At 48.4% G+C, this 16,134-nt stretch overlaps 1 protein-coding gene across 15 annotated transcripts in view; it reads left to right on the top strand.

Annotated features, from left to right (window-relative positions):
• The window catches only part of FBRSL1 (fibrosin like 1), a 604,346-nt gene that overhangs the window by 546,898 nt on the left and 41,314 nt on the right, over positions 1-16,134 (top strand). For 10 of the 15 annotated variants that reach the window (XM_087880273.1, XM_087880270.1, XM_060683825.2 and 7 more), the window contains 3 exons: positions 7,736-8,132; positions 9,451-9,707; positions 14,415-14,575. In XM_087880273.1, the coding sequence (XP_087736399.1) occupies positions 7,736-8,132; positions 9,451-9,707; positions 14,415-14,575 (815 nt within the window). The remainder of the gene's footprint in view (positions 1-7,735; positions 8,133-9,450; positions 9,708-14,414; positions 14,576-16,134) is intronic. The other 5 variants (XM_087880274.1, XM_087880269.1, XM_087880272.1 and 2 more) reach the window with 1 other exon arrangement.

The following is a 16,134-nucleotide window of genomic DNA, read 5'->3' as shown; positions in this document are numbered from 1 at the left end:
AGAACCCCGATTGTTGGGGGCAATAGGCTGACTCTGTAAACCCCTTAGAGAGGGCTGCAAAGCACTTTGAAGCGGTATATAAGTCTTAAGTGCTATTGCTAAGTGGGAAGGGAGGGAGGGAGGGAGGGAAAAAGAGAGAGAGAGAAAGAAAGGAAGGAAAGGAAAGGAAAGGAAAGGAAAGGAAAGGAAAGGAAAGGAAAGGAAAGGAAAGAAGGAAAGGAAAGGCCATGGTGGTGCAGTGGTTATATTGCAGTATTGCAGGCTGCCTACCACTAGCAGTTCGATCCTGACCGGTTTGAAGTTGACTCAGCCTTCCATTCTTCCAAGGTCAGTAAAATGAGGACCCAGATTGTTGGGGGCAAGATGCTGACTCTGTAAACTGCTTAGAGAGGGCTGGAAAGCACTGTGAAGCGGTATATAAGTCTAAGGGCTATTGCTAGTACTATTGCCCTTCCTTCCTTCCTCCCTCCCTCCCTTCTTTCTAAGGTGTACAGTGGTTAGAGTGCAGTATGGCAGGCTAACTCTGCCCACTGCCAACCATTCGATCCTGACCTGCTCAAGGTTGCCTCGGCCTTCCATCCTTCCAAGGTGGGTAAAATGAGGACCCAGATTGTTGGGGGGCCAGAGGCTGACTTTGTAAACCGCTTAGAGAGGGCTGTAAAGGCACTGTGAAGCAGTATAGAAGTCTAAGCGTTATTGCTATTGGTATTAGCTGCTCGCAGTGTCTGGACTAACCAGTGCAAATGCCCTTTTGTCGTGCATCACGTGTCCAACTCAAACACACCACTAAGACCTTCCGGAGAGCAGACCTCAGGCATTGCTCTAAGGAGCTTAGAGAGCGATCGAGTTTCCTTTGAGTAGATTATTCCTAAATTTGGAGGGCACTCTTTGGAAAAGGGCCATCAATTAAATTCATCAAATGAGCTGTAATCCATTAATCCAGTGCAGCTGCCTGACTTTGGGATGGGACTAAAGTGGATAAAAAGAACCCGTTTTCGAGGCAGCGTGAAACGTGCAGGTCGGACCGGGCGTTGAGCTGGATTTTATTTAAAAGAAGGGCTCCAGAGCAGGTGGGAAGGAGGAGCCAGCATCAGGGTGGAAGAAGCTTCTGCTTACAGTCCTGCCGTCTTGAAGACAGATGCGGCTGCTTTAATGAGTCGCCAAGAAGAGGCTGCATTCATGGTCTTGCCTTGATTAGTTTCCATCCTTTGCTTCTCATCCTGCCTTCATGTGCTTTGGAGAATAGAGTGACCCCATTTTAGAATAGAATAACAAGAGTTGGAAGGGACCTTGGAGGTCTTCTAGTCCAACCCCCTGCTTAGGCAGGAAGCCTTACACCACTTCAGACGAATGGTTATCCAACCTCTTCTTAAAAACTTCCAGTGTTGGAGCATTCACAACTTCTGCAGGCAAGTCGTTCCACTGGTTAATTGTTCTCATTGTCAGGAAATTTCTCCTTAGTTCTAAATTGCTTCTCTCCTTGATGAGTTTCCACCCATTGCTTCTTGTCCTGCCTTCAGGTGCTTTGGAGAATAGCTTGACTCCCTCTTCTTTGTGGAAGCCTCTGAGATATCGAAACACTGCTATCATGTTTCCCCTAGTCCTTCTTTTCATTAAACTAGACATACCCAGTTCCAGCAACTGTTCTTCCTATGTTTTAGCCTCCAGCCCCCTAATCATCTTTGTTGCTCTTCTCTGCACCCTTTTTAGAGTCTCCACATCTTTTTTACATCATGGCAACCAAAACTGGATGCAGGATTCCAAGTGTGGCCTTACCAAGGCATTATAAAGTGGTATTAACACGTCACGTGATCTTGATTCTATCCCTCTGTTGATGCAGCCTAGAACTGTGTTGGCCTTTTTGGCAGCTGCTGCACACGACTGGCTCATATCTAAATGGTTGTCCACTAGGACTCCAAGATCCCACCCCCAGTTACTACTATTGAGCAAGGTACCACTTATACCGTACCTGTGCATTTTGTTTTTGTCTTCTTTATGGCTACCCCTTAGATATGGGAACATTGCTATCCTGTCACCCCTCATCCTAGAGCTGGACTAGAGGACCTCCAAAGTCCCTTCCAACTCTGTTATTCTGTCCCTTCCGAAGGTTCGGCAGCTTGTTACAGCCCCCACCTACTGCAATCTAGCAGGTTAAATGATTTTAGCCGCAGAGTTTATTAAAACTGGCAAGTGCTCGCTCCAGTTCTTTTCCTGTTCGGCAAGGCTGTCAAGAGAGAATAATTGACAGTGGCAGCTGTTTCGGGGAGTGTTTTAGGCGGTGCAGGATGATGGCTCTTGACGGACGGCTCGGCACAAAGGAAGAGAAAGGCTAGAGGTGGGATCCACGCTGGGGTCCAGGAGAAACATCTTCCTTAGAAGGAGAAAATGGGGAGAGGGGGGGAGAAACGCAAAAGGAACTCAGCAAAATGTTCCCTAAGCCAGGGGTCTCCAACCTTGGCAACTTTAAGCCTGGTAGACTCAACTCCCAGAATTCCCCAGCCAGCAAATTCTGGCTTAATTAGTTCAGAGAATTCATTAAATTCTGGGAGTTGAGGTCCTCCAGGCTTAAAGTTGCTGGCTGGGGAATTCTGGGAGTTGAGGTCCTCCAGGCTTAAAGTTGCTGGCTGGAGAATTCTGGGAGTTGAGGTCCTCCAGGCTTAAAGTTCCTGGCTGGGGAATTCTGGGAGTTGAAGTCCTCCAGACTTAAAGTTGCTGGCTGGGGAATTCTGGGAGTTGAGGTCCTCCAGGCTTAAAGTTGCCAAGGTTGGAGATCCCTGCCCTAAGCAGGATTTTGGATTAGAAACAGACTCTCCAAACCCAAACCGGAATTTCAAACGCTTCTTTTTTGAAGCAAATTAATTAATTAAGCAAATTCTGGCTTAATTAGTTCAGTGACTTCATTAAATTCTGGGAGTTGAAGTCCTCCAGGCTTAAAGTTGCTGGCTGGGGAATTCTGGGAGTTGAAGTCCTCCAGGCTTAAAGTTGCTGGCTGGGGAATTCTGGGAGTTGAAGTCCTCCAGGCTTAAAGTTGCTGGCTGGGGAATTCTGGGAGTTGAAGTCCTCCAGGCTTAAAGTTACTGGCTGGGGAATTCTGGGAGTTGAAGTCCTCCAGGCTTAAAGTTGCTGGCTGGGGAATTCTGGGAGTTGAAGTCCTCCAGGCTTAAAGTTACTGGCTGGGGAATTCTGGGAGTTGAAGTCCTCCAGGCTTAAAGTTGCTAGCTGGGGAATTCTGGGAGTTGAGGTCCTCCAGGCTTAAAGTTGCCAAGGTTGAAGACCCCTGCCCTAAGCAGGATTTTGGATTAGAAACAAACTCTCCAAACCCAAACCAGAATTTCAAACACTTCTTTTTTGAAGCCAGAACCTTCTTTACGCCGCTTGGGGAAACCCGTGGTTTCCCTCCAAATGGAAATATTTACATAACCGTGGGATATCCGTGTCCTTCCCTCAGCCATCTGGGGACACCCATTTTCCAGGCCTTCTCCCTGTTAAATCGCCATCTCTATTTCACGAAAGCCCCACGTGGAGTTCCATGATGGTGCATTCCAGTTTTTAGAATTGCGGTGTTTTTTACAGATTAACAGAGTGGGAAGGGACCTTGTAGGTCATCTAGTCCAACCCCGCGCCCAAGCAGGAGACCCTACACCATTTCTGACTGATGGCAGCCCAGTCTCTTCTGGAAAGCTTCCAGGGATGAAGCTCCCACAGCTTCTGAAGGCAACTTCTGTTCCTCTCGTGGATATCTCATGGACGAACAACTAAGATGCTCAAAGTCCTGGAGACTAAAACATACGAAGAATGGGTGCAGGTTTTGGGTCTGGCTAGTCTAAAGAAAAGGAGAATTAGGGGTGACATAATAGCAGTCTTCCAGTATTTGAAGGGCTGCCACAAAGAAGACGGGGGTCAAATTATTCTCCAAAGCACCAGAGGGCAGGACAAGAAGCAATGGTTGGAAACTAACCAAAGTGAGAAGCAACCTGGAATTAAGGAGAAACTTCCTAGTAGTGAGGGCAATTAATCAGCTTGTCTCCAGAAATTGTGGGCGCTCCATCACTGGAGGCTTTTAAGAAGAGACTGGACAGTCGCTTGTTTGAGATGGTATAGGTCAGGCGTCAGCAACCTGTGGCTCTGGAGCCGCATGTGGCTCTTTCTTCCCTCTGCTGCGGCTCTCTGTTGCTGGTCGGCTCCACAATCGATAGGGCTTTCGGTTAGGACAGGTAGAGGAAAAAGGATGCTGCGCTAGGAGGAGACTCTATGGTGGGGGAACCGGACTTCCAGTTGGCAGAGGAAAAAGGACACCATGCTAGGAGGAGACTCTATGGTGGGGGGACCAGACTTCCGGTCAGCAGAGGAAAAAGGATGCCGCACTAGGAGGAGACTCCAGAATTGAACGGGAGTTTCCGGGTTAGGACCTTTGTGGCTCTTTGAGTGTTTAAGGTTGCCGACCCCTCGGCTAGTCTAAAGAAAAGGAGAATTAGAGGTGACATGACAGCAGTATTCCAGTATTTGAAGGGCTGCCACAAAGAAGGAGGAGGGGGTCAAATGATTCTCCAAAACACGGCTGGACAAGAAGCAATGGTTGGAAGCTAACCAAAGTGAGAAGCAACCAAGAATGAAGGAGAAACTTCCTAGTAGTGAGGACAATTAACCAGCTTGTCTCCAGAAATCGCGGGCGCTCCATCACTAAAGGCTTTTAAGAAGGGATTGGACAGTCACTTGTCTGAGATGGTATAGGTCAGTGATGGCTAACCTTTTTGCCATCGCGTGCCAGGAAGAGGGGGTGGGGGGGTCGAGCGCATGCGTGCTCATACCCATAATTCTATGCTAATTCTAATTCTCACCCCGCTCCTGGCACACAATGGCCCAGTAGGCCCGTTTTTCTTTCTCACCTGGCTCCAGGAACTCTCTAGGCATCTGGGGAGGGCAAAAACAGCCTTCCCCACCCCTCCAGAGGCCAAAAATGGCCCGTTTGACAACTTCCAGTCCCCCTGGAAGCTGAGCTCGCGTGCCCACTGATATGGTTACGGGTGCCAGCTGTGGCACGCATGCCATAGGTTCGCCCTCACGGGTATAGGTTCTCCTGCTTGAGCAGGGTGCTGGACTAGAAGACCTCCAAGGTCCCTTCCAGCTCTATTCTATTCTAAATCTGTCCTGCAAGTGGGGGGGAGGGGGGAACGATCTTGGCAACGTCATTCTTGATTGAAACACCTCCTGGGAAGTTTGGTTAGATAACGAAGAACGAAGTGGTCTGCTTGAGTTAGGAAAAAAAAGGAAAGAGCCTTATCTAATCCCTAACGGAGGCTGTGCCAAGACACAATTCATGATAACTGTCAAGCCTGCTTGTGAAGGGAAAGAGCCGAAGCTGATGTGAATCCAGCTTTAATTAAGGTTGAAATATTGGAGTTGACTGCTGAGTCTTTGGCAAATTAGCTCAAGTGTATTATTGCGATGGAAATTAACTACTCTAGAACTTGGGGGAAAAATAAACAGAACCGTCTGCCTTTGCAGGGTTCCCGTAGAATTGCCAGCTTGTTTAGGACTGGGCTGGAAATCAGGAATGCAAAATTGGGACCATCAGATGCCAAGGTGGAACCAGAAGCTCTGGTCGTGTATTTTTTTTTTTTTTTAAAGCCTCCAAGACGTTTAAGAGAGCCAGTCATCATTGGGGCTATTCCAGGCTTATAGTGATGGAAAAGGGAAAAGACCATCTGTTAGGTGATTTATCTTTATGTAGTTAACAGCAAGTTGGCCCCAAACCTATTTTGCAAAGAGGTTCACATTGACCCCCTCTAAAAAAATAAAAATAAAAAGGAACTTGGCTTGCCAAATGTAAACACGGTTTCTAGAGCTTTCCCCTGTTCTGTAGCAATAGCAATAGCCCTTAGACTTATATATGCTTCATAGTGCCTTACAGTCCCCTCTAAGCAGTTTACAGACCTATTGCCCTCACCAATCTGGGTCCTCATTTTACCCACCTTGGAAGGATGGAAGGCTGAGTCAACCTTGAGCCAGTCAGGATCGAACTGCTGACAGTGGGCAGAATCAGTCTGCAATACTGCATTCTAACCGCTGTGCACCGTGGATGGATGGAGGCATGGAAGGAAGGCGGGAAGGATGGAAGGAATAGCAATAGCAGACTTACATACCGCTTCACAGTGCCTTACAGCCCTCTCTAAGCGGTTTACAGAGTCAGCCTATTGCCCCCAACAATCTGGGATCCCATTTTACCGACCTTTGGAAGGATGAGTCAACCTTGAGCCGCTCAGAATCGAACTCCTGGCAGTGGGCAGAGTTAGCCTGCAGTGCTGCATTCTAACCACTGCACCACCATGGCTCTGTATCTATAATACTAAAAGTGCTAAGCTTCTTGTACATACAATGAAGGAGAAGGTTTAGAACAGAACAGCAGAATTGAAGGGACCTTGGAGATCCTCTAGTCCAGTGATGGCAAACCTTTTTGTGCCAAAAGAGGGGGAGCGTGGAGGGGTCGCACGCACGTGTGCCCACACCCATAATTCAATGCGCCCCACACATGCGGGTGCAACCCCCCCGCGCTCCCCCACTTTTGGCACGGTGGTCCTGGTAGGCCCGTTTTTCGCCCTCCCAGACTCCAGAGGGAGGAAACGGCCCATTTCCCGACTTCCAGTGGGACTGGAAGGCCCATTTTTCGCTCTCCCCAGGCTCCAGAGCCTTTCTAGGAGCCTGGGGAGGGCATAAACAGCCTTCCCCATCCCCCTCCAGAGGCCGGAAACGTGCCGGAGCTGAACTAGGGCAATGCTCACGTGCCCACCGATATGGCGCTGTGTGCCAACTTTGGCACGCGTGCCATAGGTTTGCCGACACGGCTCTAGTCCAACCCCCTGCTCAAGCAAGAGATCCTGTACCATTCCAGACAAGTGATGGTCCAGTGCTGGAGCGCCCACAACTTCTGGAGGCAAGTTGTTCCACTGATTCATTGTTCTCACTGTCAGGAAATTTCTCCTTAGTTCTAGGTTGCTTCTCTCCTTGATTAGTTTCCATCCATTGTTTCTTGTCCTGCCTTCAGGTGCTATGGAAAATAGGTTGCCACCCCCCCCTCTTCTTTGGCGGTAGCGTTGTTTGTCCTAACCTGTGGAAGACGTGAGCCATTTTGTAGAAAGCGGACTTTCCTAGTTTGAAGATGATGAGAACTTTCTTGATCGGTTTCTTTTTTATGGTTCTTCCTTCAAATAAACCTTCAATCCGCATCCATTCTGGTTTTAGTTTTGCTTTCGAAACACTCTGAGGAATTGAGGACTGCTGGGGTCCATCTTAAGTTGAAAGCAAAGGACGTTGTAGTGGAACAACAACAACAGCAAAAAGAAGAATAACCTTGTTTGAATAACGGGATGTTCCAGGGGTGGAATTCTCTTACCTTCACTACCGGTTCACAAATCTGAGCGTGTGCGCTATGCTCGTGCGCACCGCCTTCACGCATGCACAGATCCTTCTGAGCATGTGGAGAGGGTCAAAAACGGGACATGATGATGTCCGGGTAGGTGGGCGGAGCCTCCCGCAGCCGGCGCTACCGGATCGCACAATCCGGATAGAACCGGCTGAATTTCACCACTGGGATGTTCTCCATATGGGTTAGGATTTCATTCCCAGCCGGGGAGGGCGGGATTCTCCACCCATAATTTTCCTTCCTTGAGCTGAGGAAAAAAAAAACCTTGCATGTAAATTTTTGCTTTTATCCCCTTACCCCCTTTTGTCGTCGTAGGTCCAACTTCGAATGACAAGACCGAAACAAAAGCAGGAAACCTCCCTAAAGTATCCGGGCTAGAACGCAGCCAGGAACTGAACACGGACCTGCCGTTCGTTCTACCCCTCTCCAGCCCGCCACCTGCCACGACGATTGTGACATCCAGCTCTTCTGTCCCCACGTCAAGCACTCGGGCTAGCCCGCTCTTGAAAAAGGAACCGTCGATCCCAGCACCAGCACCTCCGAGGCTCACCCCTCAGCCGCAGCCTCGTCCTCAGTCGCAACCTCAGCCTCGGCCGCAGTCGCAACCTCAGTTGTTGCCCGAGCTTCGGACACAACTGCCGAGTCATATCCCCCCTCCTCTCGGTTACCAAGTCCATCACCAAGTGGCCCACAACGGAATCAATAATATCAGGTGGGGACAGCCAAAGTTGATTGGAAGGCTCTCTTCTCTGCAGCCTTTGTGCGTGCTTGTGTGTGTGTGTGTGTGTGTGTGTGTGTTTGTATTTGCTCCGAGAATGGATCAGATACATTTCTTTATCGTTGATCCACCAGTTTACAAGAAATTCACCGGGTTGTCTGCCGTCTCTTGGGAAAGGCACATATAGACTTAAGCAGAGGTGGGATTCACTTACCTTCCCTACCGGTTCACAAATATGAGTGTGCGTGCATTACGTCCGGGCGGTTGAGCGGAGCCTCCCGCAGTCGCCACTACCGGTTAACCCGAACCGGCTGAATCCCACCTCTGGACTTAAGGATTTTTTTTTTTTTAATTTGATTTATATGCCGCCCTTCTCCGAAGACTCAGGGTGGCTTACAATGTGCTCAGCAATAGCCTTCATCCTTTTGTATATTTATACAAAGTCAGCTTATTGCCCCCACAAACTGGGTCCTCAATTTACCTACCTTAGAAAGGATGGAAGGCTGAGTCAACCTTGAGCCTTGATTTGATTTCAAACATTTCCTTCCCCGCATCAACTCTTAAGCTGGAATGTCTTTTAACTCCCCTAATCAGGGCCGCCAGCCAGTGGTTCAATTATTTTCTGGATGCCTATCCCAAATCCTTCAAAGTTTGTGAGAGCAGGAACATTTCAGTGAACGTTTTCTCTGGTTTGCAAACCCTTCTCCATCTCCATGCACTGGACTTGAAAATCACATGAGTTTTGACAGCATTAAGAACCTGAAGGACCACCAGGTTCTCCCAGCTCCTGGTGGGTCTGTTAGATGGGGGGATATGATTAAGGTAGAGGAGGCAACCGCCAAGGAGAATGAGTGATCTTAAGACCAAAGGTTGTGGAGGATATTTCTCATTCTGTTCTTGAGGAGAGACCTCAGAACATCATGGTTCACCAGAGCAAAGGATAAAATATCCTGAAGGACGTCAAGTTGGTGAATGGTGATGGATCTCCGATGCATCGAACTGGAAGGCAGGTTCAAAGAAGAGAAGAGACTTAAGGTCATCCAGCTAATGCTGGACCTAATTCAGTTGTCAGAAGGAGCATTTCTCTGTGAGTTCTGGAACAACAGTGTCCAGAAGTTCTAATTTTGAAGAACCTCAAGTCAAGAGAAGAAGGCTAGTCTACACACTGCAAAAACATTGTTTTCTTGGGGATAGGGAGCTGGGATGCTTTCAAGAATTATGGTGTTATTTTGTAGTCTACCTGGTCCATCTCTAATCATGTTCTCCTCTCTCTCTCTTTCCCCAACCCCATCTCTTCTGTTTCTCTTCACAGCAGAAGCAGCAGTGCCAGCAGCGCCACAAGCATTAGCCTCCCCAAGCACCTTTCTCTCTCCCCACAGATCCCACCCCACCATTCCTCCGGCCCCGTGGTGCCCCTTTCCATCTCCAACCTTGCCGCTTCGCACTTCCCTCTCCGATCGCAGTCCCAACATCAGCATCATCCGGCCATGTTCGCCACCCCTCCCACGCTGCCGCCCCCGCCTCCAGCCTTGCCCACCAACAGCCTTGTGATCCCAGGACACCCTGCAGGTAAGTCCCACCTGCTCTCTGGATTCTCCACTGAGATACGTTCCGCCACTACTTTGAAAGAGGTACATGATTCAGTCCTCGGTTCCAAGTACATAGCCAACCTTTGGGCGCAAAAGATCAACCTTCCATATGCGAAGGTCCAATTGAACTGCTTTATTGCTAAAAGACCACGCACAGGAATCTTCTCAACTCATGCTAGGAAATGAGAACGGGAATCTTCTCAGCTTCTGCGAGGAGTTAGAGAGGGGTCAACGGAATTCAAGGAAGGTTGTTCGCTTGTGACTACGTAGGGATTCTAGGCTGATCCCTCTTTTCACTCTGCCTTCAGGTTCTGCCACTCCTCCTCCTGCAGTAACAAGAATCAAAACCAGACAGGAAAAATGAGAGCAGAGATGAGGGCCCCTTTTGAGTTTTAAACTCAATGTCAGCGTTCTGAGTAACGCACCCATTGAAAGCAGAACTTGGAGGCAGGTAGATTCCTCAAAGAACAGATTTATTGGATACATCATATTGGCACAACTGGTGAAAACCGGCTTTGAAAGTTTCCATGGTTTTCACCTAATTAAACAGTGAAAGTTCCCCTCTTTCCTCAAGTCATCGGTCACATTGTCCAATAGAGGTGCTGGCCAGTTGCTTGGTTACTCCACTCCTCCTCTTCTCAGCCACCTGTTAGAATGACCTTGGTTCCCATAGGAAAAACTTTATGTTTTGACTGCAAAACCCAACTATCTATTTTCCCCCCTCCCTGTCCCCTTTTCTGCCTTGTGGCAACCATGATGCCACAAAGATGGCCTCAGCCAGGTTCGCTTCAGGGTTGACAATTTCTTTGAACAGAAGTAACCCCACAGGTGATGCGGTGGCTCAGTGGCTAAGACACTGAACTTGTCAATCGAAAAGTCGGCAGTTCAGCAGTTCGAATCCCTAGTGCCGTGTAACGGGTGAGCTCCCATGACTTGTCCCAGCTTCTGCCAACCTAGCAGTTCGAAAGCAGGTAAAAAATGCAAGTAGAGAAATAGGGACCACCTTTGGTGGGAAGGGAACAGCGTTCCATGCACCTTTGGCGTTGAGTCATGCTGGCCACATGACCACAGAGACGTCTTTGGACAGCGCTGGCTCTTTGGCTTTGAAACGGAGATGAGCACCGCCCCCTAGAGTCAGGAATGACTAGCACATATGTGCGAAGGGAATCTTTACCTTTTAATCCTACAGTGGCTGAAAAACATAATCTCTTTTGAGTTAAATGTTCCACTCTGCCCATCCTTTTTTTGTTTGAGTCTCAGCCTCTGCCCCAAATAAATAGCAGCGTTCTGCCGGGGCTGAGAAATGCTTAGCCCATGGAATTATAAAATAGGAGTGAATCAAATCTGATATCCTCCAGATGTGGGGAACTTCCTAGCCAAGATGGGAATTGGGATTTGAGCCATAAAGTTCAAACATATGTGGGGAAAACCGAAGTGGAAAAGTTATGAGGCAGAGACGCCATTTTTCATAGAATTCTCCTATTGTACCTAACATGCAAGTTTCATCTTTAGCAGTAGATGGACCATTAATTTAAAAAAAAAAAAAAAGCTTTAACCGCATGTCCCTTTTTGGATAATTCCTTCCCAGCTGCAAAAATTCTTCCGGCAAACACTGATTTTATGTCCCTCATCACTGTGGGAAAATAGAGACCCAGTGCTCATCGTTATTCATTTATGGATGCAAAAAAAAAAAAAAAAATTCCTCAATAACATTCTCAGTTGGGAATTAATCAACGTATGCAAATGACATTTCTGTCCTTAGCAGGACAAGAGAAAATTCAGGATTGAGCCTACCTACGAAGCACGGCTAAACTAGGAAATATGGGGGGGGGGAGGAAATTGTCTTGGTGGACAGCAGTCCTTCCTCTAGAAGGCAAATAAACGTAGGCAATAAACATTCACCCATGCAATAATATTATTTCCCCATGTTCCAGATTTTGGGCACGTACTCCCTTTATAAAGCTGGACACCTGGATGAAGCAAAGCTTTTATTTATTTAACATTCGCAAGATTTGAATCATTCTCTGCATCTTCTGAAGTACGGATTCATTTCAGGGCTCTTGGTGCCCTGAAATATCCCCTTTATAGTTTCCCATTAGTTTACATCTGTTTCTTCAGCAGCTGGAATCTCTGGTGGATTTCTCCCTGTTAAAGGCCCCCTTTTGATCTGGCCTTTGACTCTATAATTCACCCATTCGGATTAATGGTGAAATCCACACACACACACACACAAACAAACAACAACCCTAAAACACCAACCAAAAGTGTGTGTGTGTGTGTGTAGAGCGAAGGAAGAAAACAAAATTACATGGGGATTAAAGTAGCTGCACATGTAGGCCAACACCTTCTCCTATTTCCGATGCAAAGCTAGTTAAAGAAGTGAGAAAGAGGAGGTTGGAAGAGAGATTTATAACTGCTAATAGCAGTGATGCTTTTGGGTTTCTCTCATTTGCTCCTTGGAAGGTTTTTAATTCAACAGATAGGGAATAAGAAAAGAAAGCGACCGTCGCCATGTTGTAGTTTAAAACTTCTGTAGCTCCCATCTCCATAGGACCTGTCTTCTTTAAAAATATGTGTCCAAGTAATGCATCCATCACAAATCGAACGCCAAGGCATTGCTTTTCCTCAAAGAACAAATTCATTTAGATACATCATCTTGGCGCTACTGGTGAAAAGCCAGTACTTAAGTTCCCAGGCTTTTCACCACCAGTTTTCTCAAGTTTCCAAAACAAACTGTCACATTGTCCAACCCAGGTGGGAGCTGGTTGCTCGGCGGCCTCTCTCCTCTTCCTCCTCCGGTCAGCCAGCCAGACATTGGAATGTGGTTGACTCAGGAGTTAGAAGTGCTGTTTTGACTGAACGCTCCATCCTCCCTTCAGCTCCAAACTGTGTCAAGCTGAATGCAATAGCAATAGCACTTATATACCGCTTCATAGTGCTTTTACAACCCTTTCTAAGCAGTTTACAGAGTCAGCCTCTTGCCCCCAACAATCTGGGTCTCCTCATTTTACCCACCTCGGAAGAATGGAAGGCTGAGTCAACCGTGAGCCTGGTGAGATTCGAACTGCCAAATTGCAGGCAGCCGGCAGTCAGCAGAAGTAGCCTTGTGGTACTGCACTCTAACCAATGTTCCACCACGGCTCTTGGGCATTCTGACACGAATGCATGTCAGAATGCCCAAGGATACAAACAGTCCCACACCCCAATCAAATTCAGGCTTGACGATATGTTTGCCTTCAGTTCCGGAGCCTTAAGTAAAGAAAGACATTGAACTGAATTTGTTCATCCAGAGCTGCTTCTCAGAACCTTACGATTCAGTGGGACAACTCAAGAGTTGGGCAACGAGGAACAGTTAAAGGGTTCTGTCTGATCTCCAAAGAAAAAACTTCATTGGTGGAACCAATTTAGAGAGAAGATGAGTTTTTTTAACAGAAATTTTGAGATAGAGACTGGATGACCCCTCTATCAGGGCTTTCCACTCCTGAGTAAGGTTGGATAAGACGTCTCCTTCATTTCTTTGAGCTCAGGGATCCTAGCACTGAATTTGGATCAGCTAGCAGGTGATGACCAAGTCCTCAGTTTAGAACAGGGGTCTCCAACCTTGGCAACTTTAAGATTTGTGGACAAAGCTGGCTGGGGAACTCTGGGAGTTGAAGTCCACAGTTAAAATTGCCAAGGTTGGAGACCCCTGGTCTAGAACCCTGCAAAGCTGCTACTAATTAAGGTACCCACCAAATTGTGCTACTTTAATAATAAGCCCATTTCCTGTTCACCTCCTCAAATCTCTCAACTTTGCTGCAACGAGGAAGGTCCTGAGAATTGGTTCTGACCCAGTATAAATCATTTAATTTGACTCCAATGCACCATTCAGATCTCTGGCATTTGTCCGTTGGCACGATCGGATGCTTCTAATCCACATTGTTGGATCATTTTGGAAAAACCAAAAATCCAAGCAACGAGACTTGTCTGTTGTCCAGAAGGAGGCTTAGGAACAACCTCATTGCAACCCAATGTCAACGTCACATTCATATTTCAACCGGGTATTCCCAGCAACGCAAGAAATCTGGTCTTCACAAGGTCCAAGCAGCTTTGAGGAATCTTCATGGCTTTTATCCATCCCTTGGGAGATGATTCTCAGATCTCTTGTTTCAACGGGGCTTGCGATGTTGGCTTTGCATGATCCGGAAGGGTTTTGAAGGGTGGCTTTGGAAAGATTGAAATGCAAGGGTTTTGTGGGAGCGGGGTTGAGTTTGGGTTTGGGTTTGGGAAGTCCACTTCTAGAAAAAGATGTGAGAAGCCATTACTTAGCTGTTTTTCCCCGGCCCATTAAGGCACGAAACATAATATGGTTGATGGGCTTCACCAATGCAACATTATCTGTCCCACAACCTGAAACCAAAGTTGCAAGGAACCATGTAGACCTTTGAGGCCCAACCTCTTCTTCATTGCATGCATGAAGTTCCTCCAGAAATGTCGGTGGGGTTGGAAGAAGAGATGGGAGATGACGTTGGGTTGCCCTTCTCTCGGCTCCCAAATTTGTTCTCCTTGAAAGCAAGATCAGTCATGATCCTCGGGGTCTCTGGGGTTGGTCGGTGGCGGTGGGAAGGGGCTGAATGTTGTTTAAAAACCCCCCCTCCCCAAATGTTTTCTACTGTGATGGCTCATTGTATTCTCTCTTGTTCTTTAGATACCAGCCTGTTGATATCATTCAACCAACCAATCATGTATTGCCAGCCTCATTCGGGGATTCTGATTGGTACATTGTCACAGGCATCTCTCTTACCTCCACCAATGAGTTCTCACGTAGAAAACCATCACAGCATGACGTGCAGAAATAGGGAATGCCAGGTGAATATTATGAATTATTTTACCTCTATGTCTTGTTTTTTTTGTGGAACTCACAGGCTGCTGCGCCCTGGTGTCTTCTTTCTTTCTTCCTTCCTTTGTTTCTTTTTCTTTCTTCCTCTCTCTCTCTTTCTCTCTCTCTCTCTTCCCCCCCTCTCTCTCTCCGTCCGTCCCTTCCTCCCTTTCTCTCCCTCCCTCCCTCCCTCTCCCTCCCTCCCTCTCTCTCCCTCCCTTTCTCTCCCTCCCTCCCTCCCTCTCTCTCTCTCTCTCCCCTTCCTTCCTCTCTCTCCCTCCGTCCCTTCCTCCCTCCCTTTCTCTCCCTCCCTCTCTCCCTCCTTCTCTCTTTCTTCCTCCCTCCCTCCCTCTCTCTCTCCCTCCCTCTCTCTCTCTCCCTCCTCCCTCCCTCTCTCTCTCTCTGTCTGTCTCTTTCCTTCTCCCTGCTCTTCTAGATCACGAGCTGCTTAGACAAGAACTGAACAATCGGTTTTTGATTCAGATTGCGGACAGGACTGGCGGCTCGCTCGGTCTGGTGCCGATGCTGAGAGTGGAGCACCACCACACTCACCACCACACCCATCACCACACAATCACTCCTTGCCCGTCCAGCCTGCCCCAGAAGCCGCACTCTGCACCTCCCCTGGTGCGTACCCCTTTCCCCAAACGGGTGGATCGGTAGAAACACCTCTGGTGGAGCCCGAAGGATGTCCCAAACTGTTCTCCTTCTTGCCCAAGGATGCGTTGCTTTTTAAGACACGGTTGCGGTTGCAGCTTTTTGCCACAAACAAATGTGGGAGTAATTGGCTAATGCTGTTTCTTAGTTACGACCTTCATTTTATCTGTTTGTAGGCGGGAGGGGTGGGGGAGTGGTATCGGGGTTTCTACTAAGGCAGGCGTGGGCGTTTAGATATGTCTAGTCCCATGATGGCGAACCTACGGCACGCATGGCCGAAGTGGCACGCGGAGCCATGTCGCCTGGCACGCCAGCCATCACCCCAGCCCAGCTCCACCACGCATGTGCGTGCACCTCCCGCCGGCCAGCTGGTCTGGGGGTCTCTGTCGTGCAGACACAGCAGACGGGGCACATGCATGGGACACGTGCATGCATGTGTGGGGGGCACTCGCATTGCATTTGGGGGGGTTCACGTGCGCCCCACATGCACCCTGTTTTGGGCCTGGAAAGCCTCTCGCACCAACCTGGAAGGCAAAATGGGGCGAGGGGGTGCCGCGCGAAGCTGCCAAGCAAGGCCCCCCTATGCCCCGTTTTGGGCCTGGAAAGCCTTCTGCATCAACCTGGAAGCCAAAACGGGGCGCATGGGGGCTGAGGCGTATGCACAGGGGGGCTGGGCACATGCATGGGGGACATGCGCGGATGCAGTGCGATGTGCACGCATGCGCGGGGGCACATGCGCGGGAAGTGCTCGCATTGCATTTTGGGAGTCCGGCCAGACGCGCATGCATTCGCGCTTTGAGCACTCGGCAACAAAAAGGTTAACCATCACTGGTCTAGTCTAACACTTGATGTGACTAGAATAGTGTTCCAATATTTGAGGGGCTGCCACAAA

The sequence above is a fragment of the Pantherophis guttatus genome, chromosome 17 (genome assembly GCF_059756535.1).
Source record: "Pantherophis guttatus breed Tessera chromosome 17, ASM5975653v1, whole genome shotgun sequence".
NCBI lineage: Eukaryota > Metazoa > Chordata > Lepidosauria > Squamata > Colubridae > Pantherophis > Pantherophis guttatus.
Note: the sequence above shows the minus strand (reverse complement) of the source record. Positions and strands in the feature narration are given on the sequence as shown.